The 20,501-nt window shown below is 40.3% G+C and overlaps 2 protein-coding genes across 6 annotated transcripts in view; one reads left to right on the top strand and one right to left on the bottom strand.

Moving 5' to 3' along the window:
* Positions 1 to 1,900: 1,900 nt before the first annotated feature.
* Positions 1,901 to 12,417, bottom strand: GPX7 (glutathione peroxidase 7). The gene is made up of 3 exons (XM_050901147.1): positions 12,211 to 12,417; positions 4,784 to 5,045; positions 1,901 to 2,905 (listed from the first exon to the last, which is right to left on the bottom strand). Exons 1-3 carry the CDS (start codon positions 12,415 to 12,417, stop codon positions 2,742 to 2,744), a joined length of 633 nt encoding a protein of 210 aa, XP_050757104.1. The 3' UTR covers positions 1,901 to 2,741.
* A 3,608-nt stretch (positions 12,418 to 16,025) lies between these two features.
* The window catches only part of TUT4 (terminal uridylyl transferase 4), a 49,094-nt gene continuing 44,618 nt past the window's right edge, over positions 16,026 to 20,501 (top strand). For 4 of the 5 annotated variants that reach the window (XR_007766841.1, XM_050900525.1, XM_050900523.1 and 1 more), the window contains exon 1: positions 16,026 to 16,071. The gene's annotated coding sequence lies outside the window, so the exon portion shown is untranslated. The remainder of the gene's footprint in view (positions 16,072 to 20,501) is intronic. The other variant, XM_050900524.1, reaches the window with a different exon arrangement.

The following is a 20,501-nucleotide window of genomic DNA, read 5'->3' as shown; positions in this document are numbered from 1 at the left end:
ATGGAATATATGCCACATGCTTAATTTAATCATGAAAATGTTTCTGTTAACTTCAGAGAGAGTAGTTATGTTCTTAAAATCATGTGCCTGTTCAAATTTGTTGTTGTTTCAAAGCTTGCATATGTAATACTTACCTTAGTTCCCTTTAAATTGCCAAACTGGTAAGAATACCAACTCTAACAGTTGTCAGTATTAAGTTACTCATAGCACTTGGGCATCTGCTCTGACTTCAGACTGCAGAACTTCTTAGCTCATACTAAAATAACAACACTAACAATTACAGCCTCATTGTTCTTTGAGAGAAACCCTTTGAAAATCTTGTCAGCAAGATCTCAACAAAAACACAATGTACAGGTCCCCTGCTCATAACCCCAGCATGCTTTAAGAAGAATCTAGTCGTGTCCAATTGCAGTATTATTGACGAGTGAAACCTTTTTTGCTTCATAATGCCTTTGAAAGCAGCACAAACAATATTTGTCCATATAGTATGAACCCTTTCCAACTGATCATTGCCATTATATCTCTTTAGACTTCTAGAATTTGTCTAATAGAGAATGCAAGATCATATCTATGTACATCCAGCATTCTGTTTGAAGTTGGACACCCAAAATTGAAATAGAGAGGGCTTAAAATGTCTTTCAAAGCATGGTCTGCACTCATCCGAGCTTCAGTTATAAAACAGAAACATACTTTCTAAGGAGAAAATTCTAAGCCCTGCAGCACTTGCTAACAGCATGGTGGGGCATTGCATTAGTATCAACAGACAGAGAAAAGAGAAACAGTCTATAGAGTAATAAAAGACCTCCTTTTCTAGTAGTTGGATTCTCTGTCCCAGCACACTATCAGCTGGGCCTGATTTTCCTTTCTTCATTATATCCTTAGTAACGATTGTCTCTTAGAGTGATTCATATAAGAGTAGACTAAATGACTGAATGGACTGTAGAGTTCACTTTTCTCACCATCAGAGGAGGAACATACAGGCATATTCACTGCCACAAGCACCGGTTTCCTGCACTCTTAAGTTACACTCCAAGTGAGAAGTAGCTGATATAGCTTGGAATGTACTCATTAGCATCAATATGACCTGAACATTTCCATGCCCTGTCTGTCCAAAGATTCTTTGGTTGCAAACTGTCTTTTAATTTCCTTCTCATTTCTACCTTCTTACTTGATCTCTCTTTTTGCCCTTGTACTTCTGTTACTGCCCTTCAGGGTCTTTCTGCAAATCCTGAAGTACCTCTAGCTCTTACTTCCTTAGACCGCTCCATAGAACGAGTCCAAGACTTCAGGAGACAGCTGCTGTTCAAGCATGGGAACTATAATGTACTCTAGGATCAACCCTTTTATTTCCGATAGTTCTTCAGTACTCTTCTTTCTCCTCTTGTTCTGCAACCCAGTGCATGGCAATGATGAGTTGGAAAAAGTTCTTACCGTGGTCAGGTCAATTAAGGCTTATTCGTACACTTGGGTGCTGACAACTATATGGACAAATATTATTTGTGCTACTTTAAAAAGCATTACAAAGCAAAAAAAAGCTTTCACTCATCAATAATACTGCAATTGGGCATGACTAGATTCTTCTTAAAGCATCCCGGGGTTATGAGCAGGGGACCTGTACATTGTGTTTTTGTTGAGATAAAAAGAGTTCTTGCTGACAAGATTTTCAAAGGGTTTCTCTCAAAGAACAATGAGGCTGTAATTGTTAGTGTTATTATTTTAGTATGAGCTAAGAAGTTCTGCAGTCTGAAGTCGAAGCAGATGCCTGAGTGCTACATTTGAAAAAGGTGCCATTAAACATTTGTAACATTAATGTGGTATTAAACAATGTAACATTATGCAACAATTAAACATTTGAAAAATTATTTCCATGGAAAAATGTTGATTCTCTAATGTTGGTCTGTACATGCAGCAAAATCGGATGCTGTTATAAATTTAAAAATAAATTTAACATCAGTTGCATGAGGCGAGAGTAATTCTTCTAAGGCAAAATGCTAATAGAAGAAAGAAACAGCCATTTCATATAGGCTCTGGTCCTACAGAATTCAAGTGGCTATTTAAATATCATCTGATAATCTTTACTGGGTGAAAAAATGCAGAAATTCTTCTCACAGCTTTTGGAGAATTTTTACAGAGACTTTGTCTTCACATTTCTTTCATTTAAGTTTTATAGATGTCTTTTCCCCATGCCCTTCTTAACTGACTTTCTAGGCAGATGAAATTAAATATATTTGGCCTTGGTAACTTGAAAGACATATATCTATGTAAGTCTGCCTGGTGTGAAGGTATCTGTTTTGGCCCTCTTCCTAGCACATGCCTTAATTCAATCATGCACTTTTTACTCTTTATTTTTTCATTCAGCTCACAATCAAAATATGACAACAGAATTGTACATGTCAGTGAGATCCCAATCAGGAAATTCTCATTATTCTGAGCCTTCTTCCTACAGGTACATGAACTGACTTCCTGTAGTGTTACCAACAATAAATAATTTGAATTGGGAAAGAAACAATTGCTGATGAGTTCTTCTTTCCCAGAAAGGTCAAATTGAATTCAGTTGGAGAAAAAATCTAAATTACTTTGACCATGATAACTTGCTGTTTTCTACATTCTTAGGATGATGAATATAGATGCCACTGGTCATGATTTCCCTTCCCCATATACTCTCTTTTGGAATGTGAAAAGACAAACTCCAGCTCTAATTCTCAATAAAGATGTAATTGGTATGCTGGGATTTTTGAAAGTCATAATTCATCTTTCTTCTTCAGGATGATTTTCCTTACAAGTTCTGTAACATGCGGTCTTATTTCTTCAACAGAGACAGTAGAGTCCCAGGCCTTTACTACTTTCCCATTGGGGTCCACCAAGTATTTCCAGAAGTTCCACGTTGGTTCTTCTCCTGTAGAATCTACAGGCAAAAAAAAGTGGAAGCTTAGAAAAGAAAACCATGTTAGCCAATTCTTGACATTTGTTCATGTCAATTTGATGATTACCCTCTCAGAGCAAGGAGGAATGTAAAATTAAGAGGGAGTTCAGACTGAATAATAAGATTAATTTTCTGACAGACAGGGAGCTTTAACTAGGCAGTAGCCCCCTGGAGACTAATGGGAACAGTCAAGCTTGAGCAGACAGACAGACAGGAGAAAGCACTATAATCAGTGTTAAAGTGTGTGTGCATGTGTGTGTGTGTCTGTGCTATATATATAAATCTGAAACAGTTGAACATTGATAGGAAAATGGAATTTGGCATAACAATATAGCAGTACCAGGACTGATTATTCACTTGCTTATCCAGAATTTTTCCTCCAAAAGCCAGTATCATGTGCTTCAGAAGAATGTTTCAAGAAATGCTACATGAAGAAATAACAAAGTAAATTGTTCCAGGAAGTTGCCTCCTAATCCTCATCTGCTACAGTTTTTCCCTCCATGACCACATACTCATTTTATATGAGTCGCATTCTTATCCTTTACTATTCTGCTACATGACTAAGAAAATTTTCAGGATTTTCAATCAGACCAGGAGCCTCATCCCACTAATAGCACAAGTAGACATGCTACAGACAAATTAGCATCTTTTTCCATTGATTATACGTTGGGCAAAATCTCATAAGGAATCAGAAGATATTTCAAAGTATCATCAAGACACAGCCAGAACTCCACTGTTGACTATCTTGTCATTATGCTGCATAAATATACTGCCTCCAGCAGCCTCCCTTTGCGTGTGGAACAACAGGGAAACAGAAATTTTGCAAGTTTCATGTGACGTGTCTGCAGTAACAAACCCGCTGGGCAAAACAGAAATGGAAGGATGTAAAAAGGATTAAAAGGAAGTTTGGCTAGCAGAAAGATCCATTACAGACACCCGGAAGGAGATGTGCTTGGGGTAGTCAAAAATAATACTACCAACACTCCTTTAAATTCAGTAGTATGTGGGAGAACACTGTGGTGCTGGAGAGAAGCAGCAGCGATATGGTCCTTGCAGAATGCAGCTCAGGTGATACTGTGTCATATTGGGCTTTATTATATATCATTGCTGGAAGACATTTCCTTCACATTGGATAAAGACTGACATTTTAGTTTAGCATTTAAATGGTATTTAGAGCATTCGTTCAGTGCAAGAGAAGTAGTGCCTTGATAGAGAATATCCTGCTTTACAGTGTATTTTGTCAGCTGTCTGCTAAGAACCAGCAAAACCTCTTCAGGTCTCAGTGCTAGCTATAATGCGGATTAGAACTGGAGGATCCGTACAGTATGGCTATTCCAGTGCTTGGCAAGGAATGAGGAAGCGAGTATTCAAGGACATCTCTTAGTGCCTGGTTTCACTTTTTGATTGTTGAAGTAAATTATGTAGGCGCTTTGCTTCCACTTATCCTACAGCTCTTGAGATGAATCTTACAAATCCAACCTGCAGCAGTCGTGTCACAGGAGAAGCACTTACGAGACTGCAAGGTGGAAAAATGAAGATCAAGTGTTGTATGCATACAGCAGAGTATTTCAAGACTGTATTCCATGTAGAGGTTTATTAGACTAGCTTTTACAGGGCATCTGTTATCGTAGTGTCTTCATCCCTGGAGATCTTTTTAGAAGGTTAGACAAAGCTACCAGGGGTGACATAGAGAGAAATCCTGCCTTGTGCAGGAGGATGGACTACATGACTGCTGACCTCTTTGAGCCTGACAATTCTGTGCTATGATTCTGTGAACACAGTCATAGATATCTTTTTTCTGCTGGATGGTATTTTGTGTCAGAGGAATTCTACACTGGGGAAATGTTCCAGATTACTCACCAATTAAGTACTTGAAGGCAGGAATTGCACCGGCTCCGCTGACTGCAATTTTGCTGAACATAGGAAAGGAGGCACCATAAGTCTTTCGCGCAAAACTCTCAATTTCTTTGTTAGTGTCTGGTTCTTGCTGCCCAAACTGATTGCATGGGAATGCCAGCACATTGAAATGATATGGGCCGAGGTCTCTCTGTAACTGTTGTAAGGCCTTGTAGTGGCTATCTGTATACCCACACTCACTCGCAACGTTGACAACTAGCGACACCTGAAGAACAAGAGAGATTAAAAAATGTGCTGCACATGTCAGTTTTCCAACAGGTAGGCTGGGATGTAGATTATTTTCAAAAGATGAGAATGTCTAGAGAACTGTGAGTGAACACTTGTGTTTGAAACTACATCGAGTTCTGTTCACAATAGGAAGATTTAATATTTATGTATTCCCATTTGGCAACCATGAAGATAATCAAGAAACTGCTAAGCAATCGTAATCCTCAGTTTACAGAGAATCTATGTTCCTCCATTCTGCCTTTTGGATAGTTTCTAAGCATATTTAAGAACTGACCATCCAGCTAAGGTATACCAAGTTGCATGAAAGAAACTTGCAAATTAATGTATTTTTGGTAGTTCATTTATCTGTAGTGAAGCATCTGTTCCGCAGCATCTTTCCTTGTACAGAATTTAGTACTCATACCAAACTGGCTGATCCATTTATCATTGCTAGTGTAGATGTCTTGATCTGGAAGTTAACAGAAGCAATTACAGGATTTTGAGTTGGTCTATGCAGTATGGACTGTAAAGTTTCCCACCATGTCTAGAGTAAGTCTACTTAGTTGTGACAAAATTACAACAGATTTTGCATAAAGGTTTACTGCCTCAATTAGAGATTCCTAGAAGTGAAGACTGTGCGCACTCTCCTTTAAAGAGTTATTCCTGTAGCTGATCATCTTTGACGTTGTGTGCATTGTGTCATTTGGACATTGCCACCAGGCGTATATCTGCCTGCACAGATCCAGCAGGGAGGAAGATGCCAAACACAGATGAACACTACAGGAAGAGAGAGGCACGTGTAAGGAGAATACTGGTGGAACAGATTCTACAAAGAATTTGTTGGGGAAATTAAGTGACCTAACCCTGAGATGACACATATTACACAGTTTCTCAAGGCCATGAAGAGCTTTCCATTGGTTTTTGAGATACTTTATCCTTCAACAACTTCTGGAATTTATTTTTAGACTTACAGTTTTTATTATTCTTACAAATTTTCTAAGTGTGAGTTGCCACTCGTTCTACATAAATTGAGCCCATTCTAATGTTTTCTTGAGAGTGGATTAAAGCTGAATGTCATAGATCCTTTAGATACAATATGATTTTATTAATAAAAATAGCACTATGCACTTTATAGTGATGTTTCTTTTACATGTAACTACATTCTGTTCCTTTTTCCAGACCAATTCCTAAGAGTCATAAGGCAATATAAATATTGTAATACTAAAAATGTTTCTACCAACCTAGATTAAAAGCAGGCATAGTGCAGAAAAAGCATTATGATTTGGGAACTTAAATTCTACCCAGTTTACACTGAATCCAGTGGGTTTCTACAGATTATACATCATCCCAGAAGCTGGTCCTTCATTCTCAAATTGCAAAATAAGTTTTAATGCAATCAAAGTAGCCAACACATTCCCCAGTGCTAGTACAACAATAGTAGCTATTCACGTTGCATCTTCCTACAAGGGTTTGGAAGTTTCATAGAAGCTGGCGTGTTGGTTTCATTGTTGTCAGGGTGAGACAGCAGTGTTGAAGGGCCCAGTGCCACAAGAGGAAAGCCTGAAGCTTGGACACATTAATTGACCTGATCAAATTACACAGCAAGTAGCTGCAGGGCAAGAAAAGGAAGTAAAAAATCCTGACTCCAGGTCTCACGCTCTTGTGTTTGTGACCACTGGCTTTGCTCAGTTTAAACTTTGGATTCTAATGTTACTATTGTTCCATATTCCTATGTGTATGTTTTTATACAAAATATAGAAGTATATAGGAAATACGAATAGAGTGCAACAAATAAATTATAATATATGAAAAATAAATGACTACATGTGTCTAGTGTTTTTAAGGCCAGAAAACAAACTAGCATATAAAAGCCCACAATCTGGGTAATGTATGGGATAATAAGATGAAAAAGCTAAGGGGATGTTGGTGTTTATAATTTCTTATGTTAAATTTTAACACTTACTTTATGTATTTTGTACCTTCTATAGGTATATCGCTAGATTTAAAGTAGTTTTGGAGCAGCAGTGTTTTCCCTGGAAGACAGGTAATCTTATAAAGCAGAAGTTGATGTAATCTTCTTTGTGGTGTAGTGTATCAACAGAATACAATCTAAGCAATCCCTGTACACTTGCATATGAAATATAATCTGGAGCCATCTAGCTAACTTCCAAAGCATCACATTCATTCAGACTACATTTACAAGTTCTACGTGAAATTTTAAATTCAGTTTCCTAAAACATCCAAAGATACGGCGTATAATTAGATTTTTTTTTTCAGAGAAGAGATAATAATTTTATGATGCATTCCTGTTGCAGACTGTCAGCATTTCAAATAGAACTTACATATTAGGCGTAACAAATAACTATTGGCAGTTCTGTTCTTTTAAAATAATCTGTATTTACCAAGCATAGCGACAACTGTAGTTTAGTATGATTGAAGTAAAGATAAATTGTAACACTAAGAGTTGAAGTCACATGTAGTTCTTTCATATGAAATTCTAGAGGCTTTTTTAAATATAGTTTGACTCAGCATTCTCATGATGCAGAAGTATTTATATACCTTACTGTATTCATGTCTATTGGTACTTTACCCAAATACAACGGTAACGTAAGAATTTATTGTTGGAGGTTTGGGGGAAATGAGATTGTGTAGGTATTATGTTCATATTATAACAGATACGAAAGATTACTTGCCAATGAAAACAATCAAGCTTTTATAACTTTTACTTGATTTTGAAGTTAGAAGGGCTTGAAAGAATTCACTCAAAAAGAAACAACAATTTCAATTTACAGCTGTTTAAAACCAGTGATTACTCAGCATGGTGGTGAGAGGCATGAGAGCTCACACTGCAAATGGTGCAAACTTCCAAACGTTTTCCCACAAAACAGGAGGAAACTACACGCAGCATTTCTTAGAATGGCAGACACATTCTGCTTATCTTTTTTCCTTAGAAAAATGCATTCTATTACTGAACTCCATAATTTAATAGAACAAACCTCCTACAAGTATAACTAACACATATAATAAAAAACTTTCAGGATTTATTAGTATTTCATAATGAATGTTTAAAATGATTGATTAAAAATCTTTACCAAGTTATCTTTCAAGTGTCTGGTATCACAAGTGATTAAATGTGGTGATTTTTTTTTTTTGTCTATATTTTATTTTTAATAAATAAGTCACTTTTTGTTCTCATGAAGAGGCTGTACTTTGACTTCTTACAACTATTAATGATTTAAATTAAGTTCAATATGCCTCTTCACTGACTTTAGGTTCTGAGAGTGCAAGTCAAGTACACCACCTAGTGTGCAGTGCAAACAATTCATCCTGGACCTTACAAAAATTATTTAATTTAAGCTGAATTCTGTATTAGCCATTGTCTGACCTCTTAATACTAGCCTTTCCTTCCCTTCGCTTAGAAAACCCATGCATTCTAGTAGTGAACTCATTTAACATTGCAAAAATATTTCCTAGTTTACTTAATGTTTACACCAGTGTACGTCCTTGAGGAAAACATCCCTGGAGAGCTATATGAATCTGCTATCAGCTTCAAATAACCCTTTGTGGATCTTTTAGCAGAGACAGTAGATACTTAGGTTTTTAGACCTGGAGATTCTTAACTGGCTCCATCTCACTGATGGAAGAACGAGCCACAAGTGTCAGATTACACCGACTCACAGAGCTGTTACCTTCATGGAAAAAAATAGCAATACTTTGTACAGTAATTAAGTAGCTGTACTCTGTATTTATACACATTCAGTAATACTACGTTATCGGATTGCAGATAGCTGTGATGCAAAGTGCCTAGCATTACTGTCAACAGTAAAATAATACTGTACGTTGTTATAGTGCCTAATGCTTTTACATTATTATAGTACCTTTGGTTCAAGATTTCCAAAGCACTGCACTAACACTGCTTAATTACACCTCAGCACACTGTACTTAGCTGTGTGGTAGGTAGGTAGGCAGGCAGGTAGGTAGGTACTATTATATCTAGATAGGTATAAACACAGCAGGGAAAGTTGATGCTTGGGAGTTCTGACTCCCAAATAGGTACTATTTTTGGTAAGAATACTGCCTCTTACAGCATATCTGATAGAGATCATAAAATAAAGTATAAGCTTTCTTGAATTAGATAATAGATAGATTGGATAGAAAACTAATCTGATTTGGATCCTGTTGATTCTTTTCCAACCATGCATCGCTGCCCTTCATTTTTAATGTAGATGGATCAACATCAGTATGGTGGCCTGGAAAAATCATAGGAGTATGGCCTTCTTGTGCAACACAGTAAAACAGACAGCTTTTTCATCTATTTCACTTGTACCCTTTTTTTCAGTCGTAATAGTCCTCCCTTTCTCTGCTTTCATGTAGATGTAATATGATACCTGATTTTGTAGCATGTATGCCAAATTTTTAGCATTCTGGCAATATAATTATTATGCCCCCATAAAAAGGGAGTACTCCCTCACATATTTCTGGTATTTTTATTAAAGTGGAGGATAGGTTATGTCTGTGCACATTTATTTCAGAAAAAAAAACCCCTGTTCCTTAATTTTTTTCATTTTTATTATTTCAGAATTGTTAGTACATTTCTTATTTACTATATAACAGAGTGTACTTGTGATTTGTATCAAGATGCATTTGAATGGAAATTGAACTAATATCAATCAGTCTTATTTTTTTCTTACTAAGAAAAACTGTTTCGGCGATCTGAATACACAATTTGTATTAATAATGAGTTATTGAAGAAAGATCCTGCAAGTCATGAATTGCACTGATTGTTTATACTTAGCATGGCTCTTGTGTTTTTAGAATTAGCAGACTTTATTATTCTTTTTTATACTCTGGAAGCTTTTGGATTTTTTCAATTCCCAGTTAGTTTCTTGACTACCAATTAAGTAGTTATTTAACTAAATTAGCTGAGTGACTGAATTGAAGAAAACGTCTTCTCTACATCTGCCAGAAACCTTAAGGCTGTTAAAAGCTGGTTTAGCAATTAGCAGACTATTGTTCCAGGGGCTAACTAGTGACTCACTTTCTTTAAAACACCAGCAGCACATATGTAGTACTTATATATTATTTGCTTTCTTTTAATAGCTTTAAAATATTATGATAAACCTACATCTTAACATTACTTATCTAACTGCAGATTTAAGCAGGTTTAAGAAATAAATGGGAGTTTCAGTTAACCTTTGTCTACTTTGATACTGAGTTCTGACAACATAATGACAAAAGCATGTGTTTTATTGCTACAATTTTCTTTAAAATTGTGCACTTGCATTATCAAACAGCAGCTAGCCTGAACATTAGTAGGCTCTCTGAATGCAAATCTTTTTGTTCCATACAAAAGCTGGTCATCGCTTTTTTGGAATAAACTATTCCGTATGGCTTAGCAGAGATCAAGGAGTACCATTCACTGATGGTGTTACCTTTTCCAAGGTATGGCTCTAGAGCCCTCCCTTATGAAACCAGTCACACCTCGAGGATGGCCTGGTATCACAGCACCACTGGAGATACAGACACACACCCCTAACCTGGCGTGTTCATGAGATTGCGGATCAGGCTTTGCAGCTCGTTCCAGAGGGGATGAACACCCACAGCTCTCTGCAGGGTGGCTGTAAGGAATTCCTCTGAGTTCCCCCTTTACTTGTTCCATGTGGATTCTGGCCCTGAGGTGGAGAAGCTACAAGTGGTATTTGCTTATTCAGACAGATTTGCAGATGACCTGCAGACAAAACACGCCCCAGTAACAGGATTTATTGACAGAGCCTTTGGAAGGTACTCCTTAAAAAAAGCAAATATTGCTTAATATTAAATAGGTTCCACGGTTTTTCCAATATAGAGTGTGCATTGGACCAGTTCTGCTCTATCTATCTGAATTGTGAACAGAGGGGGAGGAGGACTTTGACCACATAAGATTCAGACCTCTCATTTTGTCCAAATCTACCAGTATCCCTTTCTATTGAGCTCAGGAAAATGTACATCTCCTCCCGTGGGCCTTCTCTGCCTTCCTGCCAATGTTTTAGTGACCTGCTGCTGTGGGCTAGCAAGCTCAGACACCTCAGTGAAGTACCTGAGGAGGGGCAAAAGGAAAGTGGAAACACAAAGCTGGAGACTAAGGGTGAAAGCGAGAAGTGGTGCCTGCCTTTCCGTGCAGCAGCTAAGCTGTTGGACTGCCTGGCTCTATTACAGATGATGTGTCACTTGAGCGCTGAAGGTGGCAGTTGTGGGCTTTATGTTGAATTTAGGTTCTGTAATTTGTGAATGTGGCTGTAAGAGCTTATAGTATTATGCACTCTGTGTGCTAATTTCCCTTTTCACTCTTCCACAGGTACCGACCATCTTTCCTAGACGGTCAAACCACTGAAAAAAAAACCAAAAACCAATCAGGTTACATTCAAGGAAATTGTTCTTAAAATGGGAAGGAAAGCTCTGCCTAGAACTCCTTAATAGAATATGTAAATGAAATTTAAAAGACATCATAGAAGTTTATGTGTGTCTACATGCTCTTCATATTACTCTGCCACACTGAAAAGTGACAAGGGAAGCAGCATGATTTTGCTACAATTTCACTATGCAGAGATATTGAAATAATTACTTTATCATGTCTCTCACTTTTTTACTAATTATGGTGAAATCTGTTAACTCCACTAGCCACTGATTAAATCTCATCTTTTTTTTTAATGCAGAACATTAAAAAGGAATGGGATTTAGGCAAAAATAATTTACTAAAAGTCATGCAGTTAAAAGGCAGAAATAAGCTCCAAAAGTAAGCTATACAAGGGTACAAACTTCCTAAGCTTCAAATTTAATAGCCACAACCCAGTGCAATTCATCCTACTGAATGAAAGGCAGGCAGGCAGGCATTCCCTGCCTGCCACGTCTACAGGCAGCAGCCTGCACAAGGAAAAGACGCGGACACACACAGACGTTAGGCTGCAAACGTTTTATTTAAAGAGTGCAAAGACCTATGGAGCGGTATCAAAGGAAGCATGCAGGCAACACTCCAGATCAGTTAAAGAAGAGTCGTAAACCCAAATCTGCGTGCGTGCACCAAGTTAATGTACAATCTCTCCACCCCCACTTGGTTTTTGCAGACATGCAAGGACTGGCTGGTTAGTGAGTCTGGGCGAGAGCTGCCCATCTCCGTGCAGACTTACCGAGCCCCTGTATTTCTCCAGAGAGACTAGTTTGCCCCTGATGTTTACAACTTTGAAAGTGTAAAAATCAGGCTCTTTCTGCTGCGTAGCAGAAAATGCTAAGAGCAGGAGTGCTGCAATTGCAAGGAGCATGGCTAGAGGGATGAGGAAAACTTTGGGGAAGGAAGAGGAAGGCTTGTGCTCCACACTGCCCTCAGGATCTAGCATGCTGCACGGCCGTGCTGCAGCGACACTTGCCACGATAGGAAAGCGCTGCCGCAAAGAAAGGACTGCTGCAAACGGAGCTTTTGCAACAGTCTGGCGTCTGCAAAAGGTTAGAAGCTGTGTCTATACCAGACCTCAGGAAGATGTATTTATGGAGGATTCAAATACTCTAAAATGGAGTATTTCATGGTAGTAGTCGTGTATTAAGTGAGGCCATTTATGGGTGTAAGACGAATGAAAGTGCTAGTTGGCTCAAGAATAGTAAGACTGTGTGTGTCCGTGGGATACCAGTCAGATTTAGAGATCTGCTTTAACTATGTCCTAGGAAAATAAGGGATAGCGTTATTGTGATTTTTGATGGATTTGCGAGTACCTTTTTTTAGCATACTAACTATAGCATCTAGTAACTACAGTGTAATGTCAAAGGATACCAGTGGCTTGGTTGCTAGTGGTTACTGATCCAAGTGCTCTGAACAAGAGTCATAGCATACAGTCAGCAAAAACAGAATTACAAACATGCTGTGCACAGTATCGTGAGATGGAGCACCATTAGCCAGGCCTTCAGGAAATTCATCTCTGCATGCAGCTGGTTGGTGAGAAGTGAGTGGCCAGACCCTTGGTCTTCACAATGTGATCTGGGAGAGACCACGTTACCAAAGGGGTTTTAAGCAAGAAAGAGGCATTAAGCATCAGGAACAGAATTTGGCACCAAAGCTTTCAGATATACAGAGCCAAACCACTGCTTCAGTGCACTGATGCCATTCTTGGGTTGTCTGCAAGAAAAAATAGCTATTTGTACAATTTGCTACTACACCTGCTGGAAGAAAAGATTGTATATATAAAGTAACAACAATAGAAAGCATTTGATGGTCATTGATTTCTTCTTGGATCGAGAAACTGGTCCTCCATGCCTATGATTCTGAAAACTCTTGGCAAAGAAAAGCAAAATGTAGTGATTTACAGAAAACAATTAAGTAGTGCATCCAAGGCGTATTGGAAATCTATCTTTTGAACAGCAAATTACATTCTGTAATCTCACTTTGTGATTTTTTTTTTTAACTGAGTTTTGGTAGATATTTGACATCTTGATTAAATTTGGTTAGGTAATTCAAGCATAAGTGGCATTACTGTAAGTGAAGAAGCCATGTATAAATAGGTGAAAAATTTAATTATAGTTTTTAAACATTTCGTATTTTTCATGTTTTTATGTATTTCAGCTTAAGTAGACATCCAGCATCAAGAAATAATGCAATATGCTACAAAAATATATACATGGAAAATCTTCTACCATGCTGTCTATGGGGAAGATACACTGTGCTAAGAATCTGAAGTTCTCATCTTTAAAGTTAAGTGCTATCTTTCTGTATGCTTTCCTGGCTGTAGTATTGACCGAGAACCTTTCCTTTAGATGACAGTCAAGTATGATTTCCTCATTTTATAAATAAATTATCTAAGAAGCTTTAGAGTTTCTTTGGACACAGCTGGAGACAGAGAACAGGGCTTTAATATAGTATATACATTTAAATAAATTTTAAAAACCTAGTAAATCCTAAAAATAAAAAAAAAGAATTCAAACAATGCAAATAATTCAAAATAAGCATTTTTGGGCCAGAAAATTAAAAAGAAATCTACAATATACTTTTACATTTTTTGAGGCATAATGTTATAGTAGTTTGGGTATGGGACTAAAAATGAGGCATCATACTGCAACATGAAACAAGCAAGATTTTTCTCTGGAAAGTGACGTCAGATAATCTGCTCCCTACAGCTTTATGATTATTGTCTCTGATCATTCTAGATAAAATTTAGTGGCTTTCAGAATTGTATTTTCTCCTACAAACTGAGCCCAGAATATGGAAGGTTTTGATCACTGGCACTGAATTGGGAATTCTTTAAATAATGGCCAGCTGGCAGTAGAGTTCAGCTTCCCCTTTTACTGCCATGTTTCTATATTGCTCCCTGCAATAAAATATTCTTTAACATCGGCAAAGAAGGAAGAATTGTTTCTGAATACACACGGAGAGAGACTATGTCAAAGACTGTTGGCTTTATAATGATTCACGTTTTCAGAGCCAAACTGCACTAACATTTCACATTAAAGTCTATCCAACTATTTGAACTAAATCTGATGTATTCTAACAAATTTCAGCTTGCAGGAAAAATGCCAGTCAGGTTTGCAAACTGGTGTGTGTTTGCTCGCTAGCATGTCTAAATGTTGATCTAGGAGGCCTGTATCCAGTAGCAAGTATAATTTAGTTACTTGTGCAATTTACTCTTTGGCCTACTAAACCTAATAAAAATCTTTGTCAAATAGGACTGGACTGAAACCACCACCCAGCTAACCTCAGCTGTCTGCAAACAGCATTGCAGCGCTGCAATTTCTGTTACTGCTGAGCGGGACTGGATTGGCCCATGTTCCTAAAGGTGAAAGAAAGCTCTGTGCTACACCGTTAGCAATACCCTGAGCTACCCGATCCTCATTTCGTAAAATGTGAACTTCAGGTCAACCGCAAAAAAGCAGATTAGCTCTAAGGATCGCACTGACTTCACAATACACTCAGAAGTACATCTTGCCAGTATTTATAGAATCCAGTATTAGATTTTGCAACTTGTGTTTACCTACATAGACTCTCTGAGGTAGTGCTTCCAGCACTACTATTCACATTATTTTTAATTCTTTCCTTTGAACCCCTTTAGTAGTTCAACATTAATCTTTTATGCGCCTTGTTTTTTTGGAAAGGCCTTATTAGCCTGGGCTAGGAAGTGCCAACAACGTGACATTTCACTGCCAAGAAGGGGTAGTACTGTACTGGATCAGAGAGAGATTTGCCTTACACAAGCACTTGCCAATTTCTTTAGGTCACCCTCCAGCACTGCCAAGAGCCAGGCGGGCCGGCTCTTCTCCCTCGAGACCTGCGAAACTGCCAGCAGACACGCTGGCCAAGATGCTGTCCCTAGCTGCTGCCGGGGCCAGCTTCATAGCCAAGGTCAGGGAGCCAGGAGCCATTTCCCCCCCGCGTCCCTGTTTACCACAGGCTGCTTTGTGTGGAGCACACCCGCCCTTCTCCACCAAACGGCAGCGTCGGGAGCGGGGGTGGGGAAGCCCGGAGGAAGGGGGGAGCAAGGCCCAGGCTGCGGCGTGGGGCTGACCCTCCAGGCGGGCCCTAACCCTGCTCCACAGGGCCTGGGGCCTAGCGTGCGTGGGGAGAGGCCTGGGATGAAAAATGGGGAGAAAATCCCCGTGGCTGTGGCGGGGATTAAGGAAAAACCTGAGCTGCTTATTCCTACATCCCCGTTTCCTCCTCTGGCACTGGGGGAGGGAGGCCCTGAACGCCCGAGGAGATGGGAAGGGGGGTGCCCCCCCCCAGCGGAGGGGGAGTTCCGAGGCGCAGGGGGAGCTCCCCCGGCGGCCGGGGCCAAGCCGGGCAGAGCTGAGCCGGGCCGGGCACAGCCGTCCGCCCGCCGCCGCCGCCTCGCACCCGCCCGGCAGCGCCGCCCGCCCTCGAGGCTCTCCCTCCCGCCCTCGCCCCACAATGCATCGCGCGGCGCGGCTGACATGGCGGCCGGGCCGGACTGAGCCGCTGGCGTCGGGGCCTCCAGCAGCTGGAGCCGGGCATGGCGGGGGCGCAGCCCCGGCACCCCTAGCGCCGCAGCCAGGTACCGGGCTCCAGGGGCCGGGGGGGCTCCGCCCAGCTTCGTGGGCCTCCCCCGAGGGGTGGGGGTGGCTGGGCGCGCTCTGCTCTCTCCCCCCCGAGCGGGGCGGGGGGAGGCGGGCTCGGGGAGGCCTGTCCGCGCCGGCGCCCCCCGCCTCAGCCCGCGGCGCCCCAGCTCCGCCCTGCCCCGGCCCTCCTGCCCGCGCCCCGCCTCGACGGCCCATCGCGGTCTCCCCACCCCGCGCCCGGGAAGGGTGGCGGCGCTGGGGCTGCCCCGCACGCCCGGTCGGGGGTGCCGGTCACGGCGCGGGGGGTGGCGGGGGGGGGGGCGGCCCCAAGGTCAGTGGGGAACCGGGGCCGGCCCCACGGCCGCATGCAGGCGGGCGGCCGTCCTGAGGGCAGTGCCCGGCTGCGCGCCCGCCGGGGTCTGCCAGGCTGGAGCTTGGTGCATGCAGCTTGTTGTTCTCACGCCCAGTGGAATTAAATATTGGGGGAGAGGCCATTGCAGTTGGTGAGGCCCCCCGGGGAAATGCCTCCCTGTCCCCAGCCGTCCTCATGAGCTGTGCCCCCCTCTGCCGTTTCTTGCCAAAGCGAGAGGGTCTTTCTGTGGGTTATGATGTGCCTGAAATGACACACAGGCTTTCCTTTGCCCATGTGTTTGTGTTCTTTTGTTGGCTTACCTTGTATACAAATACAGCTGAACGACTTTTCTGCTTTTGCAATATGTTGCAATTTGCCAGTTGGCTGAATGTGTCATATTACCTGAGGCCTTCTTGCTTTTAAGGTTGTTTCTGGGTACATCAAAGGAGGACGAGCTCGTAGCACGCAGAGAAACAATATAATAGGGTTCAGGCTAAGGTAGGGATGAGTACATTAAAAAGATAGTTGTATCTAAGTACGGATCTAGTAATTTATTTTATATTCATGCCACTTCCACGTCACTTGGCTTCCTGAGCACTGTGCCCTGGATTCGAGAGTCATTGCATTTGCTTGAAAACAGAGGATATGCATTGTTTCTGGTTTTGTTTGACTTGTGCTCCCAGTTTCAGTAGGTGCTTTTTGGATAGTCTGACCCTAGATAGTTATGACATAATTATTTCCGTGACAAGAAAAGCAAACCAGCCATGGAAGTATAACTTAATTACAGTATCTGGCAGAAGACGCTATATTAGGAGAGGTCTCCTTTACAAACATCAGTTTTGGAGTGAGCTTTTGTAATCATTTTTCTACTTAACTTTAGTGAAAATACCTTCATAAAATTAATTTTGGGATGAAATTACCGTTTCCCTGAATGTATGCATTGGGATATGTTCCCAGAAGATACGTACAGAAGGATCAGAAAGTTCCTTCTGTATTCTGTTCTTGCACAGAAGACAGCTGGGACTTTTCTCTCATACCTCAACTAGCAGAGGGAAAAAAACTGCCGGGTGCTATGGGCACCTACGCGGTGCCGAGCATTTACCTGGTTCTTCCTCTGAAGGGAATTGCTGCTACGGGGAGAAAGAGAAAGGGGAGCAGGATTTCCCTGTGTCCTACTTGAAAGCAAGATATCCCTGGGGAGTTCCTCTTAAATGTCTTGTGGATCTGCTTGTCAGAGTAATGGTTTTGGATTGTGTATTCGTATTGATACCATAAGGCAGTTCAAAATTTTGCCCAGCTGAGAGTATATCCTGTTTTCTAGTTGTAATGCTTGCTTTTGAAATTTTACAAAGCATTTCTACTAAATTAACTTTATTTTTGTCCCTATCTTAATGAAATAGTGTAATACTGGAACTGACTTGTACTGAGAACTCCTAGAAAGAAGGATCCTGCAATTTGCTTAGTGGATTAATTTGCAGAATGGAAGCAAGCCAGGGGAAGTCAACGTTTCTGATGCTTTTGGCACATTAAGACTATATTGTATATTGTTTGATAAATTGTTTAATTGCACATAAATGATAGATCAGTAACTCTTTTAACTTAGAAGTACTAAAAAGTTATTACCTAAATTTAGTAACAATGCATATGAATCTAATTTTTACTTTTTTTTTTTTTACCAGAGATGCATACATACATGTATGTGTACTCATACTGTATCCTTGGTTCATAATTTTGGTTCTAATGTTTTAGCAGATCTTCGGAAAAAAAACAATTTATCAGATGTTCTTAGATTTTATGTTTTATTTCTGTTGATGTATGAAATAATATTTCCAGCAAGAAGTAACTTTCAGTTTTTAGTGTCAGCAAAGCTTGACTTGGGAATCTGAAATCAGTTTTGTGTTACAAACTGTTGTGACAGTCTATGTGCCAACTATATGGATGTATTCTTGACAACTTTTCTAAAGTAGTGGTTTTCAGCATATTTCTTTCAGCAGTGAAAGTTGGGTCCTGGTAAAGCAGACATAAGGATTCTGGTAGAAGATCCATTTGCTTTAGCTGTAGTTTGTGAACTAGTTTGCAACTGGTATGGAGTAGTTCAAAGGCTGTCCCTTCCTCAAGGATTAGAGTTTGGGTGAAGGGATCGCTCTTGGTTGAATACAAGATCCAGATAAACTTCTGTGCCACAAATACATACTGCTGTATTTTTATTTAGCATAAGTGCCAAGTATAAATGGGGGTTTGAGAATAAGATGGATAAATCGAGTTTAAATGGATAGCTGCCATTTAAGCCAGTTTCATGATCAGTTCAGGCTTCTGGAAGCTAGTTTACCCTCTGAAAGGCTTTAAACCTATGCAGTGCTGTACTGTGTTTTTCCAGCCTCCTCACCTGTATTGGTACAAGTGTTGTGTGTGTTTGTTTTTAAAGTTAGAGCTACCTTGGATCAGTTTCCTGATCTGGTTACAGCATGTATCTTACAGCATGCAGTGACATTTGAGGCAGGTGGTACCCCTCTTCCGGCTTCAGTGCTTGCTTAAGTTGATTGTGAAATGTTTAAAGGACTATTACAGTAAAACCTCGGATCAGAACCAAAACGTACTAAAGCATTAGGAATCTTTCTGTGAAATGCAGAGGTAAGGGAAGCTGTTGTAACTTAGTTACACAGCTGGTGTGACTGAGAGGATGGCTTTCCCGAGTTTGGAATGGGAGTTGTCAGCAGTAGTAGGTTCAGAAGTGGTAGTTCTTGGCGTTTGGTGACATGCCTCTTTCTTGCCTTCTCAGTGAGTCATACTGTGTTGCAGAAAAGACAGCAGGTGTCACTGCAAAGAGAGAATAATCTGTGACAAGCACATCTTGTATGGGTCTCCTATCCAGCATATTCTGCTCGTTTCATGATTTAATTGTGAGATATTTGCACCTACATATGTTACTAAGTTTTGTATCAAGCAAAGCCTTTCCTGTTACTCAGTTACTCAGCAGTACTTTCATATATAATCCTGTCACATATATATATACTTGTTTATCTAATGATCACTCCTTAGAAGTTTTCAATCCTCCGCATTGTAAATACAACATCAGAGCTTCCTGCTGAGTTATGTACCTTCAGTAAGCCCACAGTGCTAGTTTTGTTGCACGCCTGTTTGGTGTGTTAAATTTTGTGTGCGCTGTAGTGGCTTCCTTCTAGATAGATTTTGGTAGTATTACGCTTACTAGCCTAAATTCTATACCCTGTAGAAACAGGAAGATCTGAAACACTGTATAGCACTTATGTTTGTTACCAAGAATACCGATGGGTTTATTGCTGGTGGAGCCTGAGGTGCTTTAGTGGCCAGTAATTTCTGATAGTTTTAGTTTTAAGTAGTTTGGAAAAACATCAAGGATTGATAATAGTTTGTACTAAGTTATGTCTAGTTCATCATAAAACAAACATAAATGTGTGATAACTTTTTTTAAACTTTTGGCATAGAACATGGGAGAAGCTTGAATGATTTGTAGAAGTTCTCAGATGCAAAAATGGGCCTACAGCTGTAAACAGTCCAGAAAAGAGACACCCCCCCAGCATATTAGGGCTGTCTGTAGACATTACCTGTGCTGCAGTCTGAGCAGAGTACAGAAGACAACCTTTCCTTTTGTTCCTGTCTGTGGCTGTAACCTTTGCTTGCTCAATTTCCTTTTATTTTGTTGAGGAAGGTCAGCTGGGCTATATTGGTAATCAGGTGGGGGGGACTGAGGTTAATCACCCCACTTACTGTTGGAAGGCTGACTGGGGAGATTTGAGCTTAAGGGACAATTATAATGGGACAGATAAAAGCAGGTCTCAGATAAAATACAGGTCTCTCTATCTCAAAGGAGGAGTGCTTTATAGAAAGAGGGTGATAACAATTATGTTTGTAGTACTTTTGCTGTTTAATCTAGTACTCCCTGGGGAAACAAAACTTAGGAGACTGTTCTCTTTCCCTTTATTTGCTCTTCTACACTCTTGTCATTACTTTTGGACATTTCAGCCAGTTAGGGCCAAATTTTAGAACAAATTTGAAGTAATGTCAAAAGATGGTTGAGTTTCTGTATGTTTTCTG

The sequence above is a fragment of the Gymnogyps californianus genome, chromosome 8 (assembly GCF_018139145.2).
Source record: "Gymnogyps californianus isolate 813 chromosome 8, ASM1813914v2, whole genome shotgun sequence".
Classification (NCBI taxonomy): Eukaryota; Metazoa; Chordata; class Aves; order Accipitriformes; family Cathartidae; genus Gymnogyps; species Gymnogyps californianus.
This window is presented reverse-complemented; position numbering and strand designations above follow the sequence as displayed.

Excerpts from the sequence above, each read along its gene's own strand:
- GPX7 (XM_050901147.1), bottom strand. The coding sequence starts at position 12,417 with ATGCTAGATCCTGAGGGCAGTGTGGAGCACAAGCCTTCCTCTTCCTTC. Across the intron at positions 5,046-12,210 it reads TGGAGAAATACAGGGGCTCG|GTGTCGCTAGTTGTCAACGT; the intron begins GTAAGTCTGCAC and ends CTTGTTCTTCAG. Across the intron at positions 2,906-4,783 it reads TGCCTTCAAGTACTTAATTG|ATTCTACAGGAGAAGAACCA; the intron begins GTGAGTAATCTG and ends TTTTGCCTGTAG.